General features: G+C 38.6%; 1 pseudogene, 2 gene segments (V, D, J or C) and 1 further gene; 3 read left to right on the top strand and 1 right to left on the bottom strand.

Annotated features, from left to right (window-relative positions):
- Igh (immunoglobulin heavy chain complex) overlaps positions 1-27,757 on the top strand; it is a 2,751,187-nt gene that overhangs the window by 94,303 nt on the left and 2,629,127 nt on the right.
- On the top strand, positions 3,015-3,308 carry Ighv1-80 (immunoglobulin heavy variable 1-80). The segment is given in 1 exon segment: positions 3,015-3,308. A coding segment is annotated over 1 exon segment (294 nt).
- On the bottom strand, positions 19,098-22,800 carry Gm9256 (predicted gene 9256; annotated as a pseudogene).
- Ighv1-79 (immunoglobulin heavy variable 1-79) lies at positions 27,263-27,556 on the top strand. The segment is given in 1 exon segment: positions 27,263-27,556. A coding segment is annotated over 1 exon segment (294 nt).

Here is a 27,757-nt window from a genome sequence, read left to right as displayed (position 1 = left end):
TGACCAGCAGATGGCACAATGCAGTCATGAATCCCCATAGGGAGATGAGGTGGATATGGAAGAGACACTGTGCCCTCTGTGGTTTTTTTTTTTTTTTTTTTATTAAGTGTACTAACTGATCCGCACTGTGGTGCTTAACATGTGATGTGTCCAGGCTCAGTTCCCAGATTTATGTTCACTTGTTTTTTATGTTCACTTGTTTTTTCTTTCTTTCTTTCTTTCTTTCTTTCTTTCTTTCTTTCTTTCTTTCTTTCTTTCTTTCTTTCTTTCTTTCTTTCTCTCTCTTTCTCTCTCTCTCTCTCTCTCTCTCTCTCTCTTTCTTTCTTTCTTTCTTTCTTTCTTTCTTTCTTTCTTTCTTTCTTTCTTTCTTTCTTTCTCTCTCTCTCTTTTTTCTTTATTTCTTTCTTGAGCGCTTCCTTTTTTATTAGACATTTTCTTCATTTACATTTCAAATGCTATCCCCTTTCCTAATTTCCTCTCTGAAAGTCCCCTATGCCTCTGCACCCTGCTCCCCAACCACCCAATCCAATTCCTGGCCCTGGCATTTCCCTGTACTGGGGCATATGATCTTTGCATGACCAAGGAACTCTCCTCCCATTGATGTCTGACTATGCCATCCTCTGTTACATATGCATCTCAAGAAATGAACTCTGGTGTTCACTTGTATTTATTTGTTTTTATATCATTTTAAGAAATGATATAAAAAGTGATACAATTACTTCCAATAACTGATTTCCCTACTCCCAACTATTTCTAAATCCTTCCTACCTCCAAATTCATGCAAATACACACTCTTTTTTCTTTCTGAACATAAGCCCCCCCAAAAAAAACCCAGAAAGAAATTTAAAGGGTGATTAAAAACAAACAGAAACAAAACAAAAAATGAGACACACAAAGCAAGCAAGAGAGAGATAAAGAGAGAACACAATATTTTTATTTATTATTTTTGCCAATTATCATTGGAAAGTCTTCATACAAGGTAAGTGTGGTTAAAACCCATGTTTATAGATCTTATAGGCCCTAGTAGTCCCCAGTTGTATTTCTAATGATATTGTCTGAGTATTGATCATAGAGCCTCATATGTGCTGTTTGTAAATATTGCTGCAGACATTCCTGAATGGTCAGAGTGTTGAGAATGACTGACAGAGTATTCAGGAACAGGTGATTCAATGATACCAACCTCTCACCCAAGAATCAAAGACCATCATAAAACGTGGAAAAGAATGTAAGATACGGAGAATGGGGTTAAAGGACATGAACTCTTATCTCTAGGGATTTAACTGTTCTTAGTGCACACATGAACTCTCAGTACCTGTATTTACCAGCACAGGTGCACAGAAATCAAGCCAGTTAAAATTATCACATGAGAGACCTCAAAATGACTGAGCAGGTAGGCATGTATACTGGTAAGCTTAGCGACATCAGTTAAATCCCTAAGAATTGAAGTACATAAGTCATCCTCTGAGGTTCGTGTGTCCCACTTGGTGCAGGTGTATCCTGCTATCACCACTAAGAATAATGTTAACAATTACACAATTACAACATGGAGGGAGGTGCTCTTGAGGAACCACAGCAAGCTGGGGGTCTCTTGGCATTTGATGACTGGTGGGCAAAATATCATGTCTTTGTTTTGGGGAAGATTTCTGGAGGTTCACTCTTTACTAGTGACTTTACTACTATCTATGTGTATATAGGTAGTAGTAATTAAATTCACTGTGTCTTTAGTTAATGAAACAGAAGAGGTCAGGATGTTAGGAAAGAGACTTACTGGAAAGTTCCAAGGGGAAAACAGGGACCTAGTGTTGGTAGATCGTGGTTCAGAGAGTGGTGGTTGATCATAGCATAAATCATATATGATTGAAAATTTCAAAGAATAAAAATCCCTATGAAATATAGAAATAACAACTTTACAAATATATAGAATTTTCATAGAGGTGTATTTTGTACACTGTGCATATTTCTCCTGTAACATCTTGTTAGTCCTATTTTCCCTCTTTTCTACTAGACAGTTGGAACATCATCATGTATTTGCATACATAGTTGTCTATTTTTATGAAAATATATGAGTTAGTAATAAGTCACATTTAATGTTTTTGATTTTATCATCTTAATTAATATAGTTATATCCAATTGCATTCATTTTTTCCAGAATCAGTGTAAATTTCTGTTAAATTACATTTATTTATATATATATGAAATCCATGACTTAGCAATAAAATCCTTTGTTGACACATCTATAGTTTATATCCATAATTTAGTTATTCATGGTAGTGGTGTAATAATCATTGATGTGTAAATATACATGTACTTTTATCCATTTTAGTGAATTTTGAAGTATATAACCTGTGGTAAAGGCAAATATTACTTGAACATATATTAAAGAAGGTTCTACTCTCTAAAGTTAGCCACTTTTGGAATTTACCATCAGATCATCATCATCATCATCATCATGATCATCATCATCATCATCATCACCATCATCATCATCATGATCACAAAGCACCATCACTAAATCCATGTGTTAACATTGTCCCAAAGTGGAGCAGCAGACTCAGGCCAAACATTTATTGAGAGCTTAGTCCTTGATGCTACATCTACAACATGTGGCCAAGGCTCAGGGAAAGTGTTTGGGATGCTTTTCCTCAGGGAGGATTATGACTTAGACCCTAGCATCCTGCTGCCTGACCCATGTGCCTTTTCAGTGCTTTCTCCCTAGTTCTTCTCCAGCTGGACTAGGTCATTAAGTAAGAAATGCACTGCTCATGAATATGCAAATTACTTGAGCCTATGGTAGTAAATACAGGCATGCCCACACTGTGAAAACAGCATATGACCCCTGTCTTCTCCACAGTCCCTGAACACACTGACTCTAACCATGGAATGGCCTTTGATCTTTCTCTTCCTCCTGTCAGGAACTGCAGGTAAGGGGCTCAGCAGTTCCAATCTGAAGAGGAGACAGGGCCTGAGGTGACAATGACATCCACAATGACTTTCTCCCAACAGGTGTCCAATCCCAGGTTCAGCTGCAGCAGTCTGGGGCTGAGCTGGTGAAGCCTGGGGCCTCAGTGAAGATTTCCTGCAAAGCTTCTGGCTACGCATTCAGTAGCTACTGGATGAACTGGGTGAAGCAGAGGCCTGGAAAGGGTCTTGAGTGGATTGGACAGATTTATCCTGGAGATGGTGATACTAACTACAACGGAAAGTTCAAGGGCAAGGCCACACTGACTGCAGACAAATCCTCCAGCACAGCCTACATGCAGCTCAGCAGCCTGACCTCTGAGGACTCTGCGGTCTATTTCTGTGCAAGACACAGTGTTGCAACCACATCCTGAGTGTGTCAGAAATCCTGGAGGAGCAGGAAGCTTCCCTGGGCCTGAGATGACAGAAAGATTAATCTTTAGACTTGCTCAGAAAGTGTAGTTTTAATGTCCATTTATTACCTCCTCTTCACAGTCCTATAGTATCTCTGTACTTTGTAAACATCCGTCTATAAAATAATAGTGATGCTGTTTGGAGAAATCTACAGTTCACCACACTGTGTGAATCTCTTCAACTGTGACCACCTCCATAGACATGTTTCTTATTCAATAAAACAATAAAAAGCAAAAGTGTGTTTTTGCATGATAAAAATATTACTGAATCCTTAGTGACCAGAACTTTTTAAAAATTGTTGGGAATAATGTGTAATAGGAATTTGATCTATGAGCAAACCACCAACATTTGGTCAAACAAACAATGCTTTATAGTCTTATGTAATTAGTGACCTCAATGTGTTAATTCTTGTCCTGTGTTCTAGCAGAAATTCCAATTTCTTAGAAGGTGAGAAATATTTATATCAGAATGCAGAGGCAAGCAAATATAATAAATGTAGGTTAGTCAAAATTTAAAATGACATTTTATTAAACTCCTTTACCAACACAATGCATGCACCTGTTAAATAATGTAGTTCCTGAGATTATACGAAAGTGTTTGAATCCATATTTACTTCCTTCCAAGACTCAGTAATCATCCCTACATTCCCTATCCTTTTTAGAACATGGACCTATGCTGATACAGCATCAACTTTCATAGTTCATTGCATACCTGTTGCTCAGTTTTGTTCTGCAGGGTATGTGTGAACATGTGTCTCTGCATGCACATGTGTTTCTTCTGTTTGTTTCATTCCATACCTATTTGTTTGCTTTTCCTTTATCTTACTTTGTTTTTCGTTTTTATTACATTTATTTTCTTTTTTACATTTTTAAAAAATAATTTACTTTTTAAACTCTATATTTTATTTCCACCACCCTGATACTTCCTCCAAGTTGATCCACATCCCATACCTCCTCCCCACCCCCTGTCTCAATGTGAATGTCCCCATCTCCACCCTACCTGACTTCTAAACATCCTGAGTCCTCCAGTCTCTTGAGGGTTAGGTGCTTCATCTCTGGATGAAAGCAGACATGGACATCCTCTACTCTATGTGTGTTGGGAGCCTCATATTAGCTGGTGTATGCTGTCTGATTGGTGGTCCAGTGTTTGAGAGATCTCAGGGGTCCAGATTAGTTGAGACTGCTGGTCCTCCTATAGGGTAGCCCTTCTCTTCAGCTTCTTTCAGCCTTCACTAATTCAGCAACAGGAGTCAGCTGCTTCTGTACATTAGTTGCATGTAAATATCTGCCTCAGACTTTTTCAGAAGCATGTTGAATCTTTCAGAGGGCAGTCGTGATAGGTCCCTTTTTATGAGTGTTCCATAGTCTCAGTATTAGCACTAGGCTGTGGGATCTCCACTTGAGTCAGATCCCACTTTGGGCCTGTTGCTGGACTTTTTTTCCCCTCAGGCTCCTCTCCATTTTCATCCCTTTAATTCTTTCAAACAGGAACAGTTATGAGTCAAAGTTGTGACTGTGAGATGACAACCCCACCCCTCACTTGATGCCCTATCTTCCTGCTGGAGGTGGGCTCTATAAATTCCCTCCCTCTACTGTCCAGCATTTTATTTAAGGTCCCTCCCTCTGAGTTCTGAGGGTCTCTTACATTCCAGGTTTCTGGTGCATTCTGGAGGTTCACCAACCTCCTATTTCCTGTGGTTGCCTGTTTTCATTCTTTCTGCTGGGCCTCAGGGCTTCAGTACTATTTCCTCACCCAATACCAGATTATTTATGTTCTTTTATTTTCTAATTAAATAAAGAAGCAGAATGAAGCTGGGATAAGTTTGAGACAGTTTTGGGGAATGGGAATCAGTATTCAGAGTAAATGGCAGGAAGAAATGTATTTTCAATAGGCATAGAAATTAGAGAACTTTAAAAATTTAATAAAAACCATTCTGATAATATCTTCATTGTGTAACTATCCCATATGCTCAAGTGTCCATACTTTAGCTCTCATGTCTTTGTTTAAATTGTTCAAATTATAATCAGAAGCCAGCCCTGAAAGGATTTAAGGATAAGGCACTTGTCATGTGCATAATTATAATGTGTAAAATATGTGGGTTTTAGCCTTTCTCATTTTCTCTGTCTCTCTTTCTCTGTCTCTCTCTAACTCTGTCTCTTTCTGTGTTTGAGTGAGTGTGTGTGTGTATTCCCATTTATTACTTTTATTATTTTTAGATTCTGTGTGCTAATTTTATAAAGAAACAATACAGCTGGGAGAAGATTCTAAGAGGTATTATGGAATGGAAAATAGTACTCAGAATATATTTCATGATGCCGTCTATTTTCAAAAATACATAGAAAAAATTGTAAAATATTAATAAACAAAAATTTCTGATATCCATTGTGTAAATTTCCCATATGTTCAAAAGTCTCATGTCTTTGTTTAAATCTTTAAACTGTATTCAAAAGCCAGGATTGGAAGGTTTTAAGACATATGTAAACTATGAAATGCTTAGGTATAGTTAAATACATAAATAAAATGTTTGAGTTTTAGCCTCTCTCTCTGTCTCTGTCTCTTTCTGTCTCTGTCTGTCTCTGTCTCTCTCCCTATGTGTGTGTTTGTGTGTATATGTGCATGCTTGTGTGTATATTTTCAGTAATGTTTTTTCCATTATTAGTCTCTAGGAGCACAGAATAATTTCTACTAGGAAATCTTTTATTTCTGGATGGCATCCCTGAAGGTGACATGGAGGGAAACAAACAAGGTGAACGTGAGAGTGAGAATGTGGTGCATATTGAATTTGTCAAACTTGATTGGACTTTGAGGAGCCTGAGCACAGACCACTCATTGTAGGTATATTTCTACATAACAATGGAATTTGGAAAAGTGTCTCCATGTAACAATAATTTCGATAATCATTTCAAATATTGTTGTACAGTAAAGCGATTACAGCAGGGCTTAAAATACAAGTGACACCTCCCCTAAGGATGGTCATAATCTAATGATGAAAGAGCTTGGGATAATCATTCTGGGAAATTATGTTGTGTTCTGTCTCCACAAATAGCAAAAGATCATTAGGACTTTTCTTTTGGCTTGTTTGGGTTTTGTTGTTGTTGTTGTTTTTTTTATTAGATATTTTCTTCATTTACATTTCAAATGCTACCCCCTTTCCTAGTTTTCTCCCTGAAAATCCCTTATACCCCCCCCCCATTCGCCTGCTCCTCAATCCACCCACTGCAGCTTCCTGGTCCTGGCATTCCCCTATATTGGGGCATAGAATCTTCACAAGACCACGAGCCTCTCCTCCCATTGATGGCTGACTAGGCAATCCTCTGCTACATATGCAGCTAGAGTCACTAGTTTATTAAGAACCTACACTCTCAGCTTTCTGAATAGACTGCAGTTATTTGTTCTTTTTTATTTTTATTTTTTTCTTCCTTGAGGTGCCATCCTTCTGTGACATTCCTGTAAGAAAAACAGCAGGATATTGGAGTAGAATAAGAAATGTTGGTAAATGGAATCGAATAAAAATCCAGACAATGTAAACCCATATGTCAGTGAACACCTTGTTTTTTCATAACAAATCCAGAAATTTAAAATTAATGAAAGAAAGACTCTTTAGCGAATTGTTATTTTCTAATTAAATCTGTATTTAGAAGAATACAAATAAATCCATATTGGTATCTATTCACTATACTCAAACCCAAGATGATCAAAACCTCAATATGAAATCAGATATCTTGAGCCACAAGAAGGGAATGTGGGGAAGGGCTTAGAACTCATTGGTACAGCATACAACATCCTGAAGAGGACACCAAACATGAGGACTAAGAACCAGAACCATAATCAGAGATCTGGCCTTCTGGTTGACGCCAGCACTGGTTCACCTTAGGTGCAGAGTCAGCGGACACCCCCAAGGTCCCTAGATAACTCTCCATGCGATCTTAGGACCTCTGGTGAATGGAACACAACTTCTGTTCCAATCCAATTGCGCAGAACCTGAGACAGCATTAGGGAAGCAGAAAACCGGCCTGACCAGGGTCACAAGTCCCTTCTGGTTGGAGCCAGTACCTGGTCACTTTGTGTGAGGAGTCAGCGGACACCCCCAAGGTCCCTAGAGGACTCTCCACGTGATCTTAGGACCACTGACAAGACAGCTCCACACTCCTCAAAGGAGACACCACTTCCAGGCACTGTAACACGCCCAGGATCTTTGACAACAGGATCCCAGGATAAAAGGAGTTTGGTCACACCAGTATTTCAGGGTGTCAGAGGAACTTGACTTCCAAGAACTCTGACACACCCAGAATCTCAGATTCACAGGAGCCCACAAGCAAAGGATCACAGAGAAAGCTGGACACTGTGGAGCCCTGAATCAACTGGGATTATAGGAAGGACAGGCTCCAATCAGATATATTGATGACAGCAAATACTTGAGATAATAAGATGGCAGGAGGCAAGCATAAGAACAGAAACAACAGAAACCAAGGTTACTTGGCATTATCAGAACCAAACTCTCCCACCATAGCGAGCACTGGATACACCATCACACCAGAAAAGCAAGACCTGGATCTAAAGTCACTTCTTATGATGATGATGGAGGACATTAAGAAGGAAATACAGGAAAACACAGCAAAACAGCTAGAAGTCTCTAAAGAGGAAACACAAAAATGCCTTAGAGAGTTACAGGAAAACAATACCAAACAGGTAATGGAATTGAACAAAACCATCCAGAATCTAGAAAGGGAAGTAGAAATAATAAAGAAAACCCAAAGGGAGACAACTCTGGAGATAGAAACCCTAGGAAAGAAATCAGGAACCATAGATACAAGCATCAGCAACAGAATACAAGAGATGGAAGAGAGAATCTCAGGTGCAGAAGATTCCATAGAGAACATCTGCACAAAAATCAAAGAAAATGCAAAATGCAAAAAGATCCTAACTCAAAACATCCAGGAAATACAGGACACAATGAGAAGACCAAACCCACATATAGTAGGAGTAGATGAGAATGAAGATTTTCAACTTAAAGGGCCGGCAAATATCTTCAACAAAATTAAAGAAGAAAACTTTCCATACCTAAAGAAAGAGATGCCCATGAACATACAAGAAGCCTGCAGAACTCCAAATAGACTGGACCAGAAAAGAAATTCCTCCCGACATATAATAATCAGAACAACAAATGCACCAAATAAAGATAAAATATTAAAAGCAGTAAGGGAAAAAATGTCAAGTAACATATAAAGGCAGGCCTATTAGAATTACTCCAGACTTCTCACCAGAGACTATGAAAGCCAGAAGATCCTGGACAGATGTTATACAGACACTAAGAGAACACAAATACCAGCCCAGGCTACTATACCCAGCAAAACTCTCAATTACCATAGATCCAAATTCACACAATATCTTTCCATAAATCCAGCCCTTCAAAGGATAATAACAGAAAAACAAAAACAAAAAACAACAACAAAAAACAAAACAAAACAAAAAGCAAAAAACAAACAAAAAAAAACAATACAAGGAGGGAAACCATGCCTTAGAAAAAGCAAGAAAGTAATCCTTCAACAAATCTAAAAGAAGACAGGCACAAGAACAGAATGCCAACTCTAAAAACAAAAATAATAGGAAGCAACAATTACTTTTCCTTAATATCTCTTAATATCAATGGACTCAATTCCCTAATCAAAAGACATAGACTAACAGACTTACTACAGAAACAGGACCCAACATTTTTCTCCCTACAGGAAACCCATCTCAGGGAAAAAGACAGACACTACCTCAGAATGAAAGGCTGGAAAACAATTTTCCAAGAAAGCAGTCTGAAGAAAGAAGCTGGAGTAGTCATTCTACTATTGAATAAAATTGACTTTCAACCCAAAGTTATCAAAAAAGACAAGGAGGGGCACTTCATACTCATCAAAGGTAAAATCTTCCAAGAGGTACTCTGAATATCTATGCTCCAAATTCAAGGGCAGCCAGATTCATTAAAGAAACTTTAGTAAAGGTCAAAGCATACATTGCACCTCACACAATAATAGTGGGAGACTTCAACACCCCACTTTCATCAATAGACAGATTGTGGAAAGAGAAACTAAACAGGGACACAGTGAACCTAACAGAAGTTATGAAACAAATGGATTTAACAGATATCTACAGAACATTTTATTCTAAAACAAAAGGATATACTTTCTTCTCAGCACCTCATGGTACCTTCTCCAAAACTGACCATATAATTGGTCACAAAACAAGCCTCAACATATACAAAAATACTGAAAATTTCCCATGCATCCCATCTGATCACCACAGACTAAGGCTGATCTTCAATAACAACATAAATAATAGAAAGCCAACATTCACATGGAAACTGAACAACACTCTCATCAATGATACCTTGGTCAAGGAAGAAATAAAGAAAGAAGTTAAAGACTTTTTACAGTTTAATGAAAGTAAAGCCAAAACATAGCCAAACTTATGGGATACAATGAAAGCATTTCTAAGAGGAAAACTCATAGATCTGGGTGCCTCCAAAAAGAAACTAGAGAGAGCACACACTAGCAGTTTGACAACACACCTAAAAGCTCTAGAACAAAAGGAAGCAAATTCACCCAGGAGGAGTAGATGGCAGGAAATAATCAAACTCAGGGGCAAAATTAACCAAGTGGAAACAAGAAGAACTATTCAAAGAATCAACCAAATGGGGAGCTGGTTCTTTGAGAAAATCAACAAAATAGACAAACCCTTAGGCAGACTCACTAGAGGGCACTGGTACAGCATCCTAATTAACAAAATCAGAAATGAAAAGGGAGACATAACAACAGATCCTGATGAAACCCAAAATACCATCAGATCCTTCTACAAAAGGCTAAACTCAAAAAAAAAAAAAAAACCAAAAAAACAAAAAAACAAAAAACTGGAAAACCTGGATGAATTGGACAAATTTCTAGACAGGTACCAGGTACCAAAGTTAAATCAGGATCAGATTATTTACCTAAACAGTCCTATATCCCCTAAAGAAATTGAAGCAGGTATTAATAGTCTCTCAACCAAAAAAAAAAAAAAAGCCCAGGACCGGATGGATTTAGTGCAGATATCTATCAAACCTTTAAAGAAGATCTCATTCCAGTACTTCTCAAACCATTCCACAAAATAGAAACAGAAGTTACTTTACCCAATTCAGTCTATGAAGCCACAATTACTCTGATACCTAAACCACATAAAGACCCAACAAAAAAAGAAAACTTCAGACCTATTTCCCTTATGAATATCGATGCAAAAAAACTCAATAAAATTCTTGCTAACAAAATCCAAGAACACATTAAAACAATCATCCATCCTGACCAAGTAGGTTTCATCCCAGGGATGCAGGGATGGTTTAATATACGAAAATCCATCAATGTAATGCACAATAGAAACAAACTCAAATACAAAAACCACATGATCATCTCGTTAGAGGCTGAGAAATCATTTGACAAATTCCAACTCCCATTCATGATAAAAGTCTTGGAAAGATCAAGAATTCAAGGCCCATACCTAAACATGATAAAAGCAATCTACAGCAAACCAGTAGCCAATATCAAAGTAAAAGGTGAGAAGCTAGAAGCAATCCCACTAAAACCAGGGACTAGACAAGGCTGCCCACTTTCTCCCTACCTATTCAATATAGTACTTGAAGTCCTAAGCAGACAATTTGACAACAAAAGGAGGTCAAGAGGATATAAATTGAAAAGAAGAAGTCAAAATATCACTATTTGCAGATGATATGATAGTATATATAAGTGACCCTAAAAATCACACCAGGGAACTCCTAAACCTGATAAACAGCTTCAGTGAAGTAGCAGGATATATAATTAACCCAAACAAGTCACTAGACTTTCTCTACACAAAGTATAAACAGGCTGAGAAAGAAATTAGGGAAACAACACCCTTCACAACAGTCACAAATAATATAAAATACCTTGTTGTGACTATAACTAAGGAAGTGAAAGATCTGTATGATAAGAACTTCAAGTCTCTGAAGAAAGAAATAAAAAAAAATCTCAGAAGATGGAAAGTTCTCCCATGCTCATAGATTGGCAGGAGCAATATAATAAAAATGGCTATCTTGTCAAAAGCAATCTACAGATTCAATGCAATCCCCATCAAAATTCCAACTCAATTCTTTAACGAATTAGAAAGGACAATTTGCAAATTCATCTGGAATAACAAAAAAGCTAGGATAGCAAACTCTTCACAATGATAAAAGAATTTCTGTTGCAATCACCATGTTTGACCTAAAGCTGTACTACAGAACAATTGTGATAAAAACTGCATGGTAATGGTATAGCAACAGACAAGTAGACCAATGGAATAGAATTGAAGACCCAGAAATGAACCCACACACCTATGGTCACTTGCTCTTTGACAAGGGAGCTATAACCACCCAGTGGAAAATAGACAGCATTTTCAACAAATGGTGCTGGCACAACTGGGGGTTAGAATGTGGAAGAACACGAATTGATCCATTCTTATCTCCTTATACTAGAGTCAAATCTAAGTGGATCAAGGAACTTTCCATAAAACCAGAGACACTGAAACATATAGAGGAGAAAGTGGGAAAAAGCCTCGAAGATATGGGCACAGGGGAAAAATTCCTGATTAGAACAGCAATGGCGTGTGCTGGAAGATCGTGAATCAACAAATAGGACCTCATAAAACTGCAAAGCTTCTGTAAGGCAAAAGACAACATCAATAAGACAAAAAGGCCTCCAACAGTTTGGGAAAGAATCTTTACCAATCCTAAATGAGATATGGGACTAATATCCAATATATATAAAGAACTCAAGAAGGTGGACTCCAGAAGATCAAAGAACCCCATTAAAAAATGGGTCTCAGAGATAAACAAAGAATTCTCACTTGAATAATACCAAATCGCTGAGAAGCACCTGAAAAAAAATTCAGCATCCTTAGTCATCAGGGAAATACAAATCAAAACAACCCTGAGATCCACCTCACACCAGTCAGAATGGCTAAGATCAAAAATTCAGGTGACAGGAGATGCTGGCGAGGATGTGGAGAAAGAGGAGCACTCCTCTATTGATGGTGGGATTGCAAGCTTGTACAACCACTCTGGAAATCAGCCTGGAGGTTCCTTAGAAAATTGGACATAGTACTACTGGAGGATTCTGTAATACCTCTCTTGGGCATATATCCAGAAGATGTTCCAGCTGGTAAGAAGGACACATACTCCACTCTGTTCATAGTAGCCTTATTTATAATAGCCAAAGCTGGACAGAACCCAGATGTCCCTCAACAGAAGAAATGATACAGAAAGTGTAGTACATTTACACAATGGAGTAATACTCAGCTATTAAAAAGAATGAATTTATGAAATTCTTAGGCAAATGGATGGACCTGGAGGGCATCATCCTGTGTTAGGTAACCCAAACCCAAATATCTCACAGGATAAGCACTCACTGATAAGTGGATATTAGCCCAGAAACTTAGAATACCCAGGATATAAGATACAATTTGCAAAACACATGAAACTCAAGAAGAATGAAGACCAAAGTGTGGACACTTTGCCCCTTCTTAGAAGTGGGAACAAAACACCCATGGAAGGAGATACAGAGACAAAGTTTGGAGCTGAGAGGAAAATATGGACCATCTAGAGACTGGCATACCCAGTGATCCATCCCAAAATCAGCCTCCAAATGCTGACACCATTGCATACACCAGCAAGATTTTGCTGAAAGGACCCAGATATAGCTGTCTCTTGTGAGGCTATGCCGGGGCTGGCAAACACAGAAGTGGATGCTCAGTGAACCTGTGGAGATGAGACAGGTGATGGATGTTTAGCCAGATAATTACTCCTAATGGATAAGCATGTAAACATTCTCTGTTGTAAACTTCTATTTCAATTTATGATTTGATATGTTGTATGTACTTGTGATAATCTTTGTAACATGTGATCCTGTATTCTGAAAAAAATATAAGTACCTAAGACAAAATAAATGTAGAATCTTTCCTTTTCATCTCCTGGAAGAATCTTTTCCCTTACTAGAATTTTACTCCCTTTCCCCCCTTAGAGTATTTTTCTCTTCCCCATTTAGGATATGTGTGCTTTCCCCCTTTTTGGCTTACATAGAAAAATTTTTACAACTTAGTAATAAATGCTATAATCACTTTTCTTTTTCTGTTTTTAAATTTATTTATTTATTTTTATACCCCATATTTTACTCACCCCATCCACTCTCTCACTCTTCCACATCCCATACCTCTTCCCCATACCCCTGTCGCCATGTGAAGTCTATATCCCCTACCCTACATGACCTCTACACACCCTGGGGCCTCCAGTTTCTTGAGGGTTAGGTGCATCATCTCTGAATAAACACAGACCTAGAAGTCCTCTACTGTATGTGTGTTGGGGCACTCATATTAGCTGCTGTGTTCTGTCTGTCTGGTGGTCCAGTGTTTGAGAGATCTTGGGGGTCCAGATTAATTGAGACTGCTGGACCTCCTACAGGGTCACCCTTCTCAGCTTCTTTCAGCCTTTTCCTAATTCAACAACAGGGGTCAGCTGCTTCTGTCCATTGGTTGGGTGAAAACATCTGAATGTGACTCTTTCAGCTGTTTGTTGGGTCTTCCAGAGTGTGATCATGCTAGGCCCCTTTTTTTTGTGAGCTCTCCATAGCCTCATTAATAGTGTTAGGCTTTGGGACCTCCCCTTGAGCTGGATCCCACTTTGGGCCTGTTGCTGGACTTTCTTTTCCTCAGGGTCCTCTCTACTTCCATCCCTGTAATTCTTTCACAGGAACAATTATGGGTCAGAGTTGTAACTGTGGGATGCCCCCCTTCATTTGATGCCCTGCCTTTCTGATGGAGGTAGGCTCTATAAGTTCCCTCTCCCCACTGTAGGACATTTCATCTAAGGTTACAAACTTTGAGTCTTGACAGTCCCACACCTCCGAGGTCTCTGGTGCATTCTGGAGGGTCCTCAAACCCCTACCTCCTGAGGTTGCTCATGGATTGGCAGAATTAATATAGTAAAAATGAATATCTTGCCAAAAGCAATCTACAAATTCAATGCAATCCCCATCAAAATCCCATCACCTGTTTTGCAAATTGTATCTTGGATATTTTGAGCTTCTGGGCTAATAACCACTTATCAGTGAATGGATATCATGTGCACTCTTTTGTGATTGAGTTACCTCACTTAGGATGATATCCTCCAGATTCATCGATTTGCCTGTGAAATTTCATGAAATCATTATTTTTAATAGCTGAGTAGTACTCCACTGTGTAAATGTACTACATTTTCTGTATCTATTTCTTTGATGAAGGACATCTGGGTTCTATCCAGGTTCTGACTGTTATAAATAAGGTTACTATGAACATAGTGGAGCAGGTGTCCTTGTTATATGTTGGAATATCTTTTGGGTATATTCCCAGGAGTGACATAGCTGGGTCTTCAGGCAATACTATGTCCAATTTTTTGAGGAACCACTAGACTGATTTACAGAGTGGTTGTACCTAACTGCAATACCACCAGCAATGGAGGACTGTTCCTCTTCCCCACATCCTCTCCATCATCTTCTGTTGCCTGAATTTTTGATATTAGCCATTCTGACTCGTGTGAGGTGGAATTTCAGGGTTGTTATGCTTTGCATTTCCCTAATGACTAAGGATATTGAACATTTCTTTAAGTGATTCTCAGGCATTTGAGATTCCTCAGTTGAGAATTCCTATTTTAGCTTTGTATCCCATTTTTAATAGGGTCATTTGATTCTCTGGATTCTAACTTCTTGAGTTCTTTGTACAACATATTGGATATCATCCCTCTATAAATTGTGGGGTTGGTAAAGATCTTTTCTCAGTCTTTGGATTGCCATTTTGTCCTATTAACAGTGTCCTTTGCCTTACAGAAGCTTTGCAATTTTATGAAGTCCCTTTTGTAAATTCTTGATTTTAAAGTATAAGACTGCTCTGTTCTAGAAACCTGTGCCAATGTTTTCAAAGACCTTTCCCACTTTCTCTTCTATTAGATTCATATTGTCTGGTTTTATGTGGAAATCTTTTATCTACTTGGACTTAAGCTTTGTACAGGGAGATAAGAATGGGTTATTTGCATTCTCCTACATGCTGACCCCCAGTTGAACCATTTGTGGATAATACAGCCCTTTGTCCACTGGATGGATTTGGCTCCTTTGTCAAGGATCAAGTGACCATAGTTGTGTGGGCTCATTTCCTGGGTCTTCAATTCTATTCCATTGATCTACTTTTCTGTACCAACACCATGTTTTTGTTTTTGTTTTTAATCACAAATGCCCTGTAGTACAGCTTGAGGTCAAGAATGGTAATCCCACCAGACGATATTTTATTGTTGCAGATGTTTTGTGGGATCCTGGTTTTTTGTTATTCCAGATATAATTCAGCATTACTTTCTAACTCTGTGAAGAATTCAGTTGGAATTTTGATGGGGATTGCATTGATTGCTTTAGGTAAGATGGCCATTATTACTATGTTAATGCTGCCAATTCATGAGCATGGGAGATCTTTCCATCTTCTGAGATCTTTTATTTCTTTCTTCAGAGACTTGAAGTTTTTATGATACAGACATTTCATGTACTTAGTTACCAAGATATTTCATACCAAGATATTTCATACCAAGATATTTCATATTACTTGTAGCTATTATAAAATCCGTCATTTCCCGAATTTCTCAGTCATTTTATCATTTGAGTCGAGGAAAGCTATTGATTTCTTTGAGTTAATTTTGTATCCAGCCACTTTGCTGAAGCTGTTTATCAGTTCTCATGGATTTTCTCATGCATTTTTTTTTGAGTCACTTGTGTAACCTATCTTATCATCTGCAAGTAGGGATATCTTAACTTCCTCCTTTCCAATTTGTATTCTTTGATCTTTTTTTGTTGCCTAATTGCTCTGGCTACAAATTTGAGTACTATATTTAATATATAGTGAGAGAGTAGGCAGCATTACCTAGTCCCTGCTTTTAGTGGGATTGCTTCAAGTTTCTCTCCATTTAGTTTTATGTTGGCTATTGGCTTGCTGTATATTGCTTCTATTATATCTAGATATGGACCTTGAATTCCTATTCTCTCCAGTACTTGTAGCATAAAGGGGTCTTGTATTATGTCAAAGCCTTTTTAGCATCTAATGAGAAGATTGTGTGGTTTTTATTCTTTGAGTTAGTTTATATAATAGATTAAGTTGATGGATTTCCATATATTGAACCATCCCTCATATCTGGCATGAAAACTACTTGGTCATGGTGAATGATCATTTTGATGTGTTTTTGGATTTGTTTAGCAAGAATTTTATTGAGTACTTTTACATGAACATTCATGAGGGACATTGATCAGATATTCTCTTTCGTTGTTGGGTCTTTGTGTGGTGTAGGTATTAGTGGCTTTATAGAATGTATTATGTAGTTATTCTCTTGTTTCTATTTTATGAAATACCTAGAGAAGTCTTGGCATTAGGTCTCCTTTGAAGGTCTGGTAGAATTCTACACTAAAACCATCTGATCCAGTGGATTTTTTGGTTTGGGAGACTTTTAATGACTGCTTCTCTTTCCTTGGGGTTTATGGGACTGTTCAGATCTTTTATCTGATTCTGATTTAACTTTGGTACTTGGGACCCATCTAGAAAATCATCCATTTCATCTAGATTTTCCAGTTTTATTGAGTATATGCTTTTGTATTAGTATCTGATGTTTTTTTGAATTTCCTTAGTTTCTGTTGTTATGTCTCCCTTTTCATTTCGGATTTTGTTAATTTGGATACTGTTTCTGTGTCTTCTGGTTAGTTTATATATCTTGTTGATTTTCTCAAAGATCCAGCTCTTGATTTTGTTCATTCTTTGTGTAGTTGTCTTTGTTTCTATTTGGTTGATTTCAGCCCTGAGTTTGAGTTTTTCCTACCTTCTACTCCTCTTTTGTGTATTTGCTTCTTTTTGTTCTAGAGCTTTAAGATATGCTGTTAAGCTGCTAGTGCATACTCTCTCCAATTTCTTTATGGAAGCACTCAGAGATACGAGTTTTCCTCTTACCTCTGCATTCATTGTGTCCCATAAGTTTAGGTATATTGTGCCTTCATTTTCCTTAAATTCTAAAGAGTCTTTAATTTCTTTATTTTTTCCCTGACCAGGTTATCATTGAGTAGATAGCTGTTTAGTTTCCATGGGTATGTGAACTTCCTGTTGTTTTTGTTTTCATTGAATTCCAGCCTTAGTCCACGGTGATCTGATGGGATGCATGGGATTATTTTGATCTTCTTATATTCATTGGGGCTTGTTTTGTGTCTGATTATATGGTCAGTTTTACAGAAGATTCCGTGAGTTGTTGAGAAAAAGGCATATTCTTTTGTTTTAGAAAGGAATGTTCTGTAGATATCTGTTAAATCCATTTGGTTCATAACTTCTGTTAGTTTCACTGTGTCTCTGTTTAGTTTCTGTTTCCATGATTTGTCCATTGTTTAGAGTGGGGTATTAAATTCTCCTACTATTATTTTGTGGGTTTCAACTAATGAGCTTAACTAATGTTTCTTTTTCATATGTGGGTGCCCTTGCAGTTGGGACATAGATGTTCAGAATTGAGAGTTCACCTTGGTGGATTTTTCCTTTGATGAGTATGTAGTGTCTTCCCTACCATTTTTCATAACTTTTGGTTGAACATCTATTTTATTGGATACTCCAGCTTGTTTCTTTGGACTCTTTTCCTGAAAACTTTTTTTTCCATCTTTTTACTTTGAGGTAGTCTCTGTCTTTGTCACTGAGGTGTGTTTCCTGTATGCAGCAAAATGCTGGGTCCTGTTTACATATCCAACCTGCTAGTCTATGTCTTTTTATTGGGGAATTGAGTCCATTGATGATGAGAGATATTAAGGACCAATGATTGTTGTTTCCTGTTATTTTTATTTATTTATTTTTTTAAATAAAAGTTTATTTCATTCATTATTTTTGATATTTAAGGAAACAATGTAAATTGGAAAATAAAAAATATATTTTATAGTATCAAAAAGCATTTTAATCCAAGACCCAATAAAAATCTTAGATGCCCCAGTACAGGGGAACGCCAAGGCCAAAAAGGGGCAGTGGGTGGGTAGGGGATTGGGGGGTTGGATATGGGGGACCTTTGGGATAGCATTGAAAATGTAAACGAGGAAAATACCTAATAAAAAAAATTAAAAAAAACTTGAGATTCTGCGTGCTTTGGGAAAAATGAAAGTTTCCTTTCACATAGCAAGGAGGAAAAGCAATGTTTTATTGACAGTACTTTTTTAAATGAAGAAATAAATCTTTTACTAGTTTTCACAAAGCCTGCATTTCAGAATATAACAAGACAAAAAAGTCAGGATTTATAACTTGATATAGAGTTGAACCTTCTCATATGGTAGGTAGGTCATCACCTTAGTGAATGAACAGGAGTTCTGATCCTGTCCTTGTGCTTCACATGAGAAATATGTAGTATTTAGGTTAATCAAGTCAACATCATCCAAACCAATAAATGATTAGAAAAAAAATGAAAGTCACCACATAGAGTAATTGTTAATAATTAAATCAAAGTGAGGTGGCTGCGATGGCACCACCTGACTGAGGAGGAGCGTACAATTGCTACTTAACTCAAAGAAGTGCGGGGCTTCTGTACTGCAACCCGGGGATGAGGTCAAACTAACAAAATCCTTGGCTAATGATGAGTATTTAATAAATATCTGACATTTCTTTCTATAACATAGTTCTTGGTAGTTCATTGTTACAGCACTCTGCAGTTGGTTTATTGTTCAAGAGAGTTTTAGGATTAGATTATAGACACAGGGTTGGGGAGGAACCTGCCTAACATGCATCAGACCCTGGATTAGATCCCCACAAACAATGTAAGACTTGTTGCTGGGCATGGCCGCCAATGCCCAGGAGATTAGGCAGATGATTGCTAAGAGTTGACTTTGAGGTTAGTCTCAAAACCAAATGAAGAGAAAGAAGCTCTAATCAGGAATTACCGAGTTCCTAATTAGTTATCACCTATTAGAAATACTAGAAAAACACCTAAGAAATGACTGTTTCAACTTTACTTTCCCACTTCATACAAAAGGCCAGTAAAAGCAACACCAAGATTATCTACAAAGAGCTCATGCTTATCGTCTCAAGGACCCCAGTTCTGTGTTCTGGAACCACACCCAGGGCTCTGCACGACAGGCAAGCATCTTAACAGTGAGCTATACCCCTAGCCTGGATGTCCAGGGTTTCATCCAGTTAAATATGGTGGGAGTCTTTGTCACCACATTACTTTTCTACTTTCTCCAGTTTGGGATACTGAAGGTCACTTGTCATTATAATTACACGAGTCACCCTGAGAATGAGACTGTTCCCTTTCTGTCTCATAAACCACGGAGTTCCTCTCTCTCTGACTAGACTGGGTTCCTTGTCATGGGCTTTCCTAACACGCTGGACTTCACAGCACTTAGCACTCTTGAACTTACATGGCATTTGGCTACTGTATTCCCTGATAGTCTGTAGGCATTGGCAGGGCCTGTCCTAATCTGGGCCTGTTCACTAATAGTGCTTTGTTAGAGAAGTTTCTAATAAATACTAGCTGAAGGATTAAATACATAAACACTGTCTGCTGTTCGTGGAATCTCTGGGGAAGAGGCTCAGCAATCTTTGTTAAAAAAAAAAAGGCAGATATGATGGCCTACACTTTTAATCCCATTGAGAGACAGAAGCAGGCAGTTCTCTATGAGTTCAAGGCCAGCCTGTCTACAATAGCAAGCTCCGAGATGGTCAAGACTACAAATAGACCCTGTCTCAAAAAAGAAAAAAAGAAAGAAGCTCCCATCATATGAGAATAAAAGCAATTCTTTCATAGTATCCCAACCCTCAACTTTAGTGTCTTGCGATGACTTGGCGTTTAGGCACAGAAGCCTCCCCACAACCCCTGTTGCTACCTATTAAAAAAAAGATTGTACAGGCAAGTGAGACTCCTTAGAGCCCACTTGATCTTAGACACGAACGTTCATTTTCACCTCCGTAATGAAGGTAAATAGTCCCTACCTCAGCCAGTTAGTGTGGGCATTGTACAAACAAAGTGCTCGCTACACAAGAGCTGTGCTAGCTGTTGCTGCCACCTGCACGTCACAACAGTCACCAACCATGCTGTCTCCCACATGGAAATACTGCTACTGACCAATCACCAAGGCACAGTCAGAAGGGTTTCTTCTGGGGAGAAGCAGCAGGCCGGCCGGCCTCTCTCCTGTAAGACCAATGGTTTTTAGGAAAGCCTCATATTTTGGTCTCAAAATACACTGTGTGGCTGTTATTCATTACCTACGGCCACAGGAAGACACATCTCTTTTTCTACTAATACAGTTTTAAGACAGACTGGAGATCTTTTAGCCCAGGAAGAGGTTATAGAAATTTTCAGAAAAGAAATCTCAGTGGAAATTAAACCACATTACTTTTCATATATTTAAAAATTCCATTTAACCAATTTAAAATGCATACTAAAATACTTTCTAGTGTTTGATAGCTAGTAAATTTGAAGAAGGAAAATAAAACACTTCTCCATTACTATGACCTGCTTCTTGCAAAAGCAGTATTAATCCATGAAGCCAAGATTCTCTGAATGGACACCTAGCACAGATTTTGAGCCCATCCTGCCTTCAGCTCACCATACTCAGAAGAAATGTCCAACAGGAATCTTTACAGAACATCTCTAAAGTGCCAGATGTGCCTTAAGTTTACAACATGTAATTTAAAATGAAATACAATGCAAATGAATATTTATCCCTTTTGCAGGTTTAAACAACAGTACAGGTATGTCAAAAACCCTACAAGAAATTAATCCTTTTCCATTCTCAAGGATTCAAATTATAAAGCTAATTAAGAAGCCATCTACTAGAAAGGCTGTTTTTAAGAATAAAGAGTAAATTGTGGAAATTCTCAAAATGATGTGTGTTGGCAAAATTAAATAAGCTCCCGTCTCCGGGTGACTGCGCTGGGGAATCACAGTTCCAGCTGCTGCTGGAGAGCATGGATGGAGGATGCACTGGCCTGGAGTGTCCCAGTCACTGTGTCTTCTCCTGCTTTGGTTTTGATGACTTCGGATACCCCACCGGTTCCCAGGATGCATGGCAAACTTAAAAATACTTCATTATCTAAACCATAATATACCTTTGCTAAGGTTGATACAGAATGCACTTTCCTTTTATTGTTTATAATAGTATCCACCAGGTCAGCCACTGACAGTCCAACAGACCAAGATCTCTGACCTTTTACCTTCAACAGTTCCATGGCTCTGCTGGATAGCTGTGCCTGAGAGCTGGGACTCAGTACTCCATCTCGGCCACTCCATGAGCACACTTTGTTTTCTCCCTGTTCGCCAACAACCCACACTTCTTTGCCTGAAGTTTGCACCTTCAAAACACTGGTGATAATGTACTGCAGCCTCTGTGAATCCAGATTGCAGCCAATCCCGACCACTCTAGTCGCAGGAAATGTGCTCAGCTTCCACGTCACATAGCTCATGATTTCCACTGGTTGAGAGGCAGGCAACAAGCAAGACAGCGTGTTGACTATAGTGTCCCAGAGCTGGAACAAGAGCTCTGAACATGTCCACATTACTTTGTACTGCATGCAGATAGGATTCAGAACCGCCCAAAGAGTTGGCTGTGAAGATCACCACCTTGGAATGAGCAGAGGCAGACAAATCTTTGCTGATCTCTACATTAGGCAGGTTGAAGATATCAAGGTCCATTGTCCCTTGGCTCATCCCGTCTGAGAGGTCTAAGAGGAGCAGCTTGTCTGCAATGCCCTTTGCTGAAATTGCCAATGTGCAGGCGATACCCAAATCTCCACTTCCAACCACAGTGATTTTATTGAGTATTTTATTCTCATGATTTGTCCAGCCCCTTGAATTTATGTCTGAGACACCTTCCATGATTTTTGTGATATAGGCCAGCAAGTCCACCTGTTGCGCTTCATTGGACGACGATATGGAATAGAGAGGAAGTTCCTCTTGAAACTTGGCAATCATTTCTTTAATTAATCCAACGATGGCAGATTTGGGGTGGCTCCAGTTTTGGTGATAGGGCAAGTATATTCTGCCTTTGGCATCCACATGTTTTCCAACCGAGATTTCCATGTTTGCAGTTGGCTTCAAGAAGCAAATGGGTGGAGCAAAAGGGTGGGAATCCAAAATCCAGAAGCGAATGGGTATGTTGTATGTCTTACCCTGATACATCACAGGAATTGTACCGGTGAAATTCAGCAGGTCTTTTTGGGATGTATCTTTGAAAACATAGGTGTCCACGGAGTATCTGAAGTGCGGGAAAGACACGCTCACATTCTTCAGCTCTTCCACAGTCAGATCCCTGAACTTGTACTTGCCTAGCAGCCATCTCACGCCCTCACAGTCGAACTCCATGGTCAGCAGGGGTGCATTCTTCGGCCGCAGTCACTGGGCTTGTTTCAAAACACGCTGGGAACGGAGGCCGCACGGGCCCTGTTTCCTGTTATTTTTAATTACATATTTAGATCCTGGATGATTTTGAACAACTACTTTACCTGTTTGGTTGTGTTTTCCTGTGTATCTTTAAGAGATTTATTTGTTTTCTCTTTATGGATTTCTGCTTGTTTATTTGTGTACTCCTGTATTACTTTAAGTGAGTTATTATACCTGTCTTAAATTCCTCTATCATATTCACGAGATGGGATGTAAAATCTGAATCTTGCTTTTCAGGTATGTTAGGGTGTCAAGGGCTTGGTGTGGTGGAAGAACTGGGTTCTCACTTTGTCCAGTAACATTTGTTTCTGTTCTTATGTTTTTGGGCTTACCTGTTGCCATCCTTTTATCTCTAGTCCTAACTGCCTTTGTTGTCTCTGACTGGAGTCTGTAAGTTCAGTGATCCTGGTTGTGTCAGAACTTCTTGGGTCCTGTTGTATCTGTAATGCTGTGATTCTGGGATCCTGGGATCCTGAAATCCTGTGTGTGTCCGATCTTTTGTGATCCTGGACCTGTTGAAGCACCTGGGAGTTGAGCTTCCTCTAGGTGTTGTGGGAATCGGTGCAGAGCCAGAGCCCAAGATCTGCCTGTCCACTCTTTTCTTTTCTTTTCTTTTCTTTTCTTTTCTTTTCTTTTCTTTTCTTTTCTTTTCTTTTCTTTTCTTTCCTTTCCTTTCCTTTCCTTTCCTTTCCTTTCCTTTCCTTTCCTTTCCTTTCCTTTCCTTTCCTTTCCTTTCCCTTTCCCTTTCCCTTTCCCTTTCCCTTTCCCTTTCCCTTTCCCTTTCCCTTTCCCTTTCCCTTTCCCTTCCCTTCCCTTCCCTTCCCCTCCTTTTCTTTTCTTTTCTTTTCTTTTCTTTTCTTTTCTTTTCTTTTCTTTTCTTTTCTTTTCTTTTCTTTTTTTCTTATCTTTTCTTTTCTTTTCTTTTCTATTTTTGAAACTGGGTTTCCTCTGTGTAGCCCTTGCTGTCCTGGACCTCACTCTGTAGACCAGGCTAGCCTTGAACTCCGAAATGTACCTGCCTCTGCCTCCCAAGTGCTGGGAGTAAAGGTACACTGCCTGGCTGCCTGTCCCTTCCTGTTAATGCTGTCTTATTTCAGCAATAAGTTCAAAATGATTTTAGTTTCTAAAGGCCAGACAGGTCTTGAGCTACTTCAACATTTTAGTTATTGGTATCAACAGTCTCACTCCGTCTACAATTATTGTGTAAGTCTTTTAACTTTATCTATTAAGTAATGTAGGGTGTGTGATTTACCCTCTGAACATAGGTGCTTTGCCCCAGGTGTAGCATTTTTAGAAATGGGAATTGATAAAGCTGGATCGAACTGCCACAAAGGATTAATCCGACTTTGAGGTGGATATTATATTAACATTGGCACACCTCAAAATCGCTGATGCATAAATCATTATCCCCAGGTAAACTAGAGCCTTAATCTGACCTCTGTGAACACTGAAGTTACAGGGATACTTTATTTCATTTTTATTGGCTATTTTCTTTATTTACATTTCAAATATTTCCACTTTCCCAGTTCCTCCTTTCTCTGAAGCCCCCTTTCCCATCTCCTCTCCCCCTACTGTTATATGGGTGTTTCCCCCTACTCCTGCCTCCCTGCTGTTGGATATTGCTTCACTGGAGAATCAAACTTCACAAAATCAAGGACCTCTTCTCTCATTGATGCCTCACAATGCCACTCCTGGGCGGTTTGGGCACTCTGGTTGGTTGATATTATTGTTCTTCCTATAAGGATACAAATTCCTTCAGCTTCTTCATTACTTTCTCTAATTCCTCCATTGGGACTACATGCTTAGTCTAATGATTGCTTGTGAGAATCCATCTCTGAATTTGCCAGGCATACTTTATTTCTTAAGCCAGACAGTCCAAGTTCATTGTGAGCTATGACAAACCTAGATACAGGGGATCTCATGACCAGCAGGGGTCATCATGGGCGTAATAATCCATATAGAGAGATGAGCTATGTGTGAATGGGACTTTGTGTTCTCTGTGGTTTCCTTTCTTTCTTTCTTTCCTTCTTTCTTTCTTTCTTTCTTTCTTTCTTTCTTTCTTTCTTTCTTTCTTTCTTTCTTTCTTTTTTTTTTTTTTTTTTTTCCGAGACAGGGTTTCTCTGTATAGCCCTGGCTGTCCTGGTACTCACTTTGTAGACCAGGCTGGCCTCGAACTCAGAAATCTGCCTACCTCTGCCTCCCAAGTGCTGGGATTAAAGGCGTGTACCACCACGGCTGGCTTGTGGTTTCCTTTCTTAAGTGTATTAACTGATCTGTCCAGCTGTGATTGACATGTGATGTCTCCATGCTCAAACCTAGTTAAGATTCTTTGGCAAACACTTCACAGACTTATGTTTACTTGTTTTTATTTGCTTTTTATAATTTTTTGAAAAATTCATACAATGTATTCTAATAACTCATTCTCCCATCCCCAACTTATTCTAAATTTTTCCTAACTCACCCAATGACACACCTTTTTTTTTTCTAAAAGAGCAAAAAACAAAGTAAAGAAAACCAAAATGAAAAAAAAAACAAGGAATTTAAAAGGGGATTGAAAGCAAATAAAAACTAAATAAACAAAGTAAAAACTACACACAAACATACACACACACACACACACACACACACACACACACACACACACACACACGGAAATCAGTAAAAGCACAATACAGCCTCAAATCAAACCAGTGAAAATTACCACATGAGCGACTTCGAAATGAATGAGCAGGTAACAATGTCTCCTGACAAGCTGAGCAATATCAGATACATGCCTTAGAATTTAATGACATAATTCACCCTCTGAGTTTAATATACCCACATTGGTGCATATGTACCCTGAACTTGCCACTAAAATAATACAACAATTAAAATAATTACTACATGTTTGGGGGGCAATATGTGAGGTCCCACACCAAGCTGAATGTCTTTTGACATTTGTTGACTGGTGGGCAAAATATAGTCACTTTATGGGAAAAGTTTTCTGAAGGTTTACTCTTTACTAGTGATAATCCATTTTATTAATCTGTTCATAGTAGCACTAATTAAACTCAATGTGTTATCAGGTAATGAAACAGAGGAAGTAGGATGTTGGGAAAGAGACTTTTAGAAGGTTCCAAGTGGAACCATAGGGACCTAGTGGTGGTAAATAATGGCGAGAGTCTTGAAAGTGGTCAAAGATTATAGCATATTGCATATAAAATTGAAAATTTCAAAGAATGAAACTCCTTATGAAATATAGAAATAACAACTTTACTTATGTACATGCACTTCATAGTATAATTTTACACTGTGCATATTTCTCCTGTGACAATTTGTTCCTCCTATTTTGCTTCAGTATAGTAGACAATTTCACTGACACAATCTTATGTATTTGCAAAAGCAGTTGAATATAACAATGAAATGTATAAGAGCTGCTAATAAGAGTCTCATTTAATGTCTGTGAGTTTGATATTGTCTTAATAAATATTGTTATCTATAATTGCATCCATATTTCCAAAAGCAATGTAAATTTCTGTTTCATTTCTGGTAAAAAAAAAACCCCAAAACTTCTGTTCTTATATCACTATCATGCCTTAGTGATAAAATTCTTTCTTGACACATTTATAACTATTGATACTATTTCGTTATTGATGATCCTCCTGAAATAATCATTGATAGTTAAATATTTTAAGCACTTTTACTTTTAGTCATTTTAGTGAGTTTTCAAGTATTATATAACCTGTTGGAAAGGAAAATATTAATTCCATATATGTGAAAGATGACTCTAAAACTAAAACCATTAGCCACTTTTAGAAATTTCCATTTTCTTGTTGTCCTCCTCCTCCTCCTCTCTCCTCCTCCTCCTCCTCCTCCTCCTCCTCCTCCTCCTCCTCCTCCTCCTTCTTCTTCTTCTTCTTCTTCTTCTTCTTCTTCTTCTTCTTCTTCTTAGTCCCAGTCCACAATCTGTTAACATTTTAACATATTCCAGGGTGGAGCAACAGACTCAGGCCAAAAATCTACGGAGAGATTCAGCTCTGTAGTTATATCCACAACATCTATCTAAGGTTCACAAAAAGTATCAGAGTGGAATAGGATTTTGATCTCAGCATCCTGCTGCCTGAGCCATGTGATGACAGTTCTTCTCCAGCTGGACTAGGTCCTTAACTAAGAAATGAAGTGCTCATGAATATGCAAATTATTTGAGTTTGTGGCAGTAAATACAGGGATGTCCACACCGTGAAAACAACCTATGATCAGTGTCCTTTCCACAGTCCCTGAACACACTGACTCTAACCATGGAATGGAGGTGGATCTTTCTCTTCCTCCTGTCAGTAACTGCAGTTAAGGGGCATACCGTTTCCAGTCTGAACTGGAGACAGAGCCTGAGGTGACAATGACATCCACAATGCCTTTCTCTCCACAGGTGTCCACTCTCAGGTTCAGCTGCAGTAGTCTGGAGCTGAACTGGTGAAACCAGGGGCTTCAGTGAAGCTGTCCTGCAAGGCTTCTGGCTACACCTTCACAAACTACATCATAAACTGGGTAAAGGAAGGGCCTGGACATGGCCTTGAGTGGATTGGATGGATTTCTCCTGAATATGGTCATACTTACTACAATCAGAAGTTCAAGGGCAAGGCCACATTCACTGCAGACACATCCTCCAGCACAGCCTACATGGAGCTCAGCAGCCTGACATCTGAGGACTCTGCAGTCTATTTCTGTGCAAGACACAGTGTTGTAACCACATCCTGAGTGTATCAGAAACCCTGGAGGAGCAGGAAGCTGCACTGGGACTGAGATGACAGAAAGATTAATCCTTAAACTCTCTCAGAAATTGTTATTTTGAATGTCAATTTATTGCCTCCTTCACACAGTCCTATAGTGCCTTTGTCAGCTTTGTAAATGTCCATCTATGAATAATGGGATTCT

The sequence above is a fragment of the Mus musculus genome, chromosome 12 (genome assembly GCF_000001635.26).
Source record: "Mus musculus strain C57BL/6J chromosome 12, GRCm38.p6 C57BL/6J".
Classification (NCBI taxonomy): Eukaryota; Metazoa; Chordata; class Mammalia; order Rodentia; family Muridae; genus Mus; species Mus musculus.
This window is presented reverse-complemented; position numbering and strand designations above follow the sequence as displayed.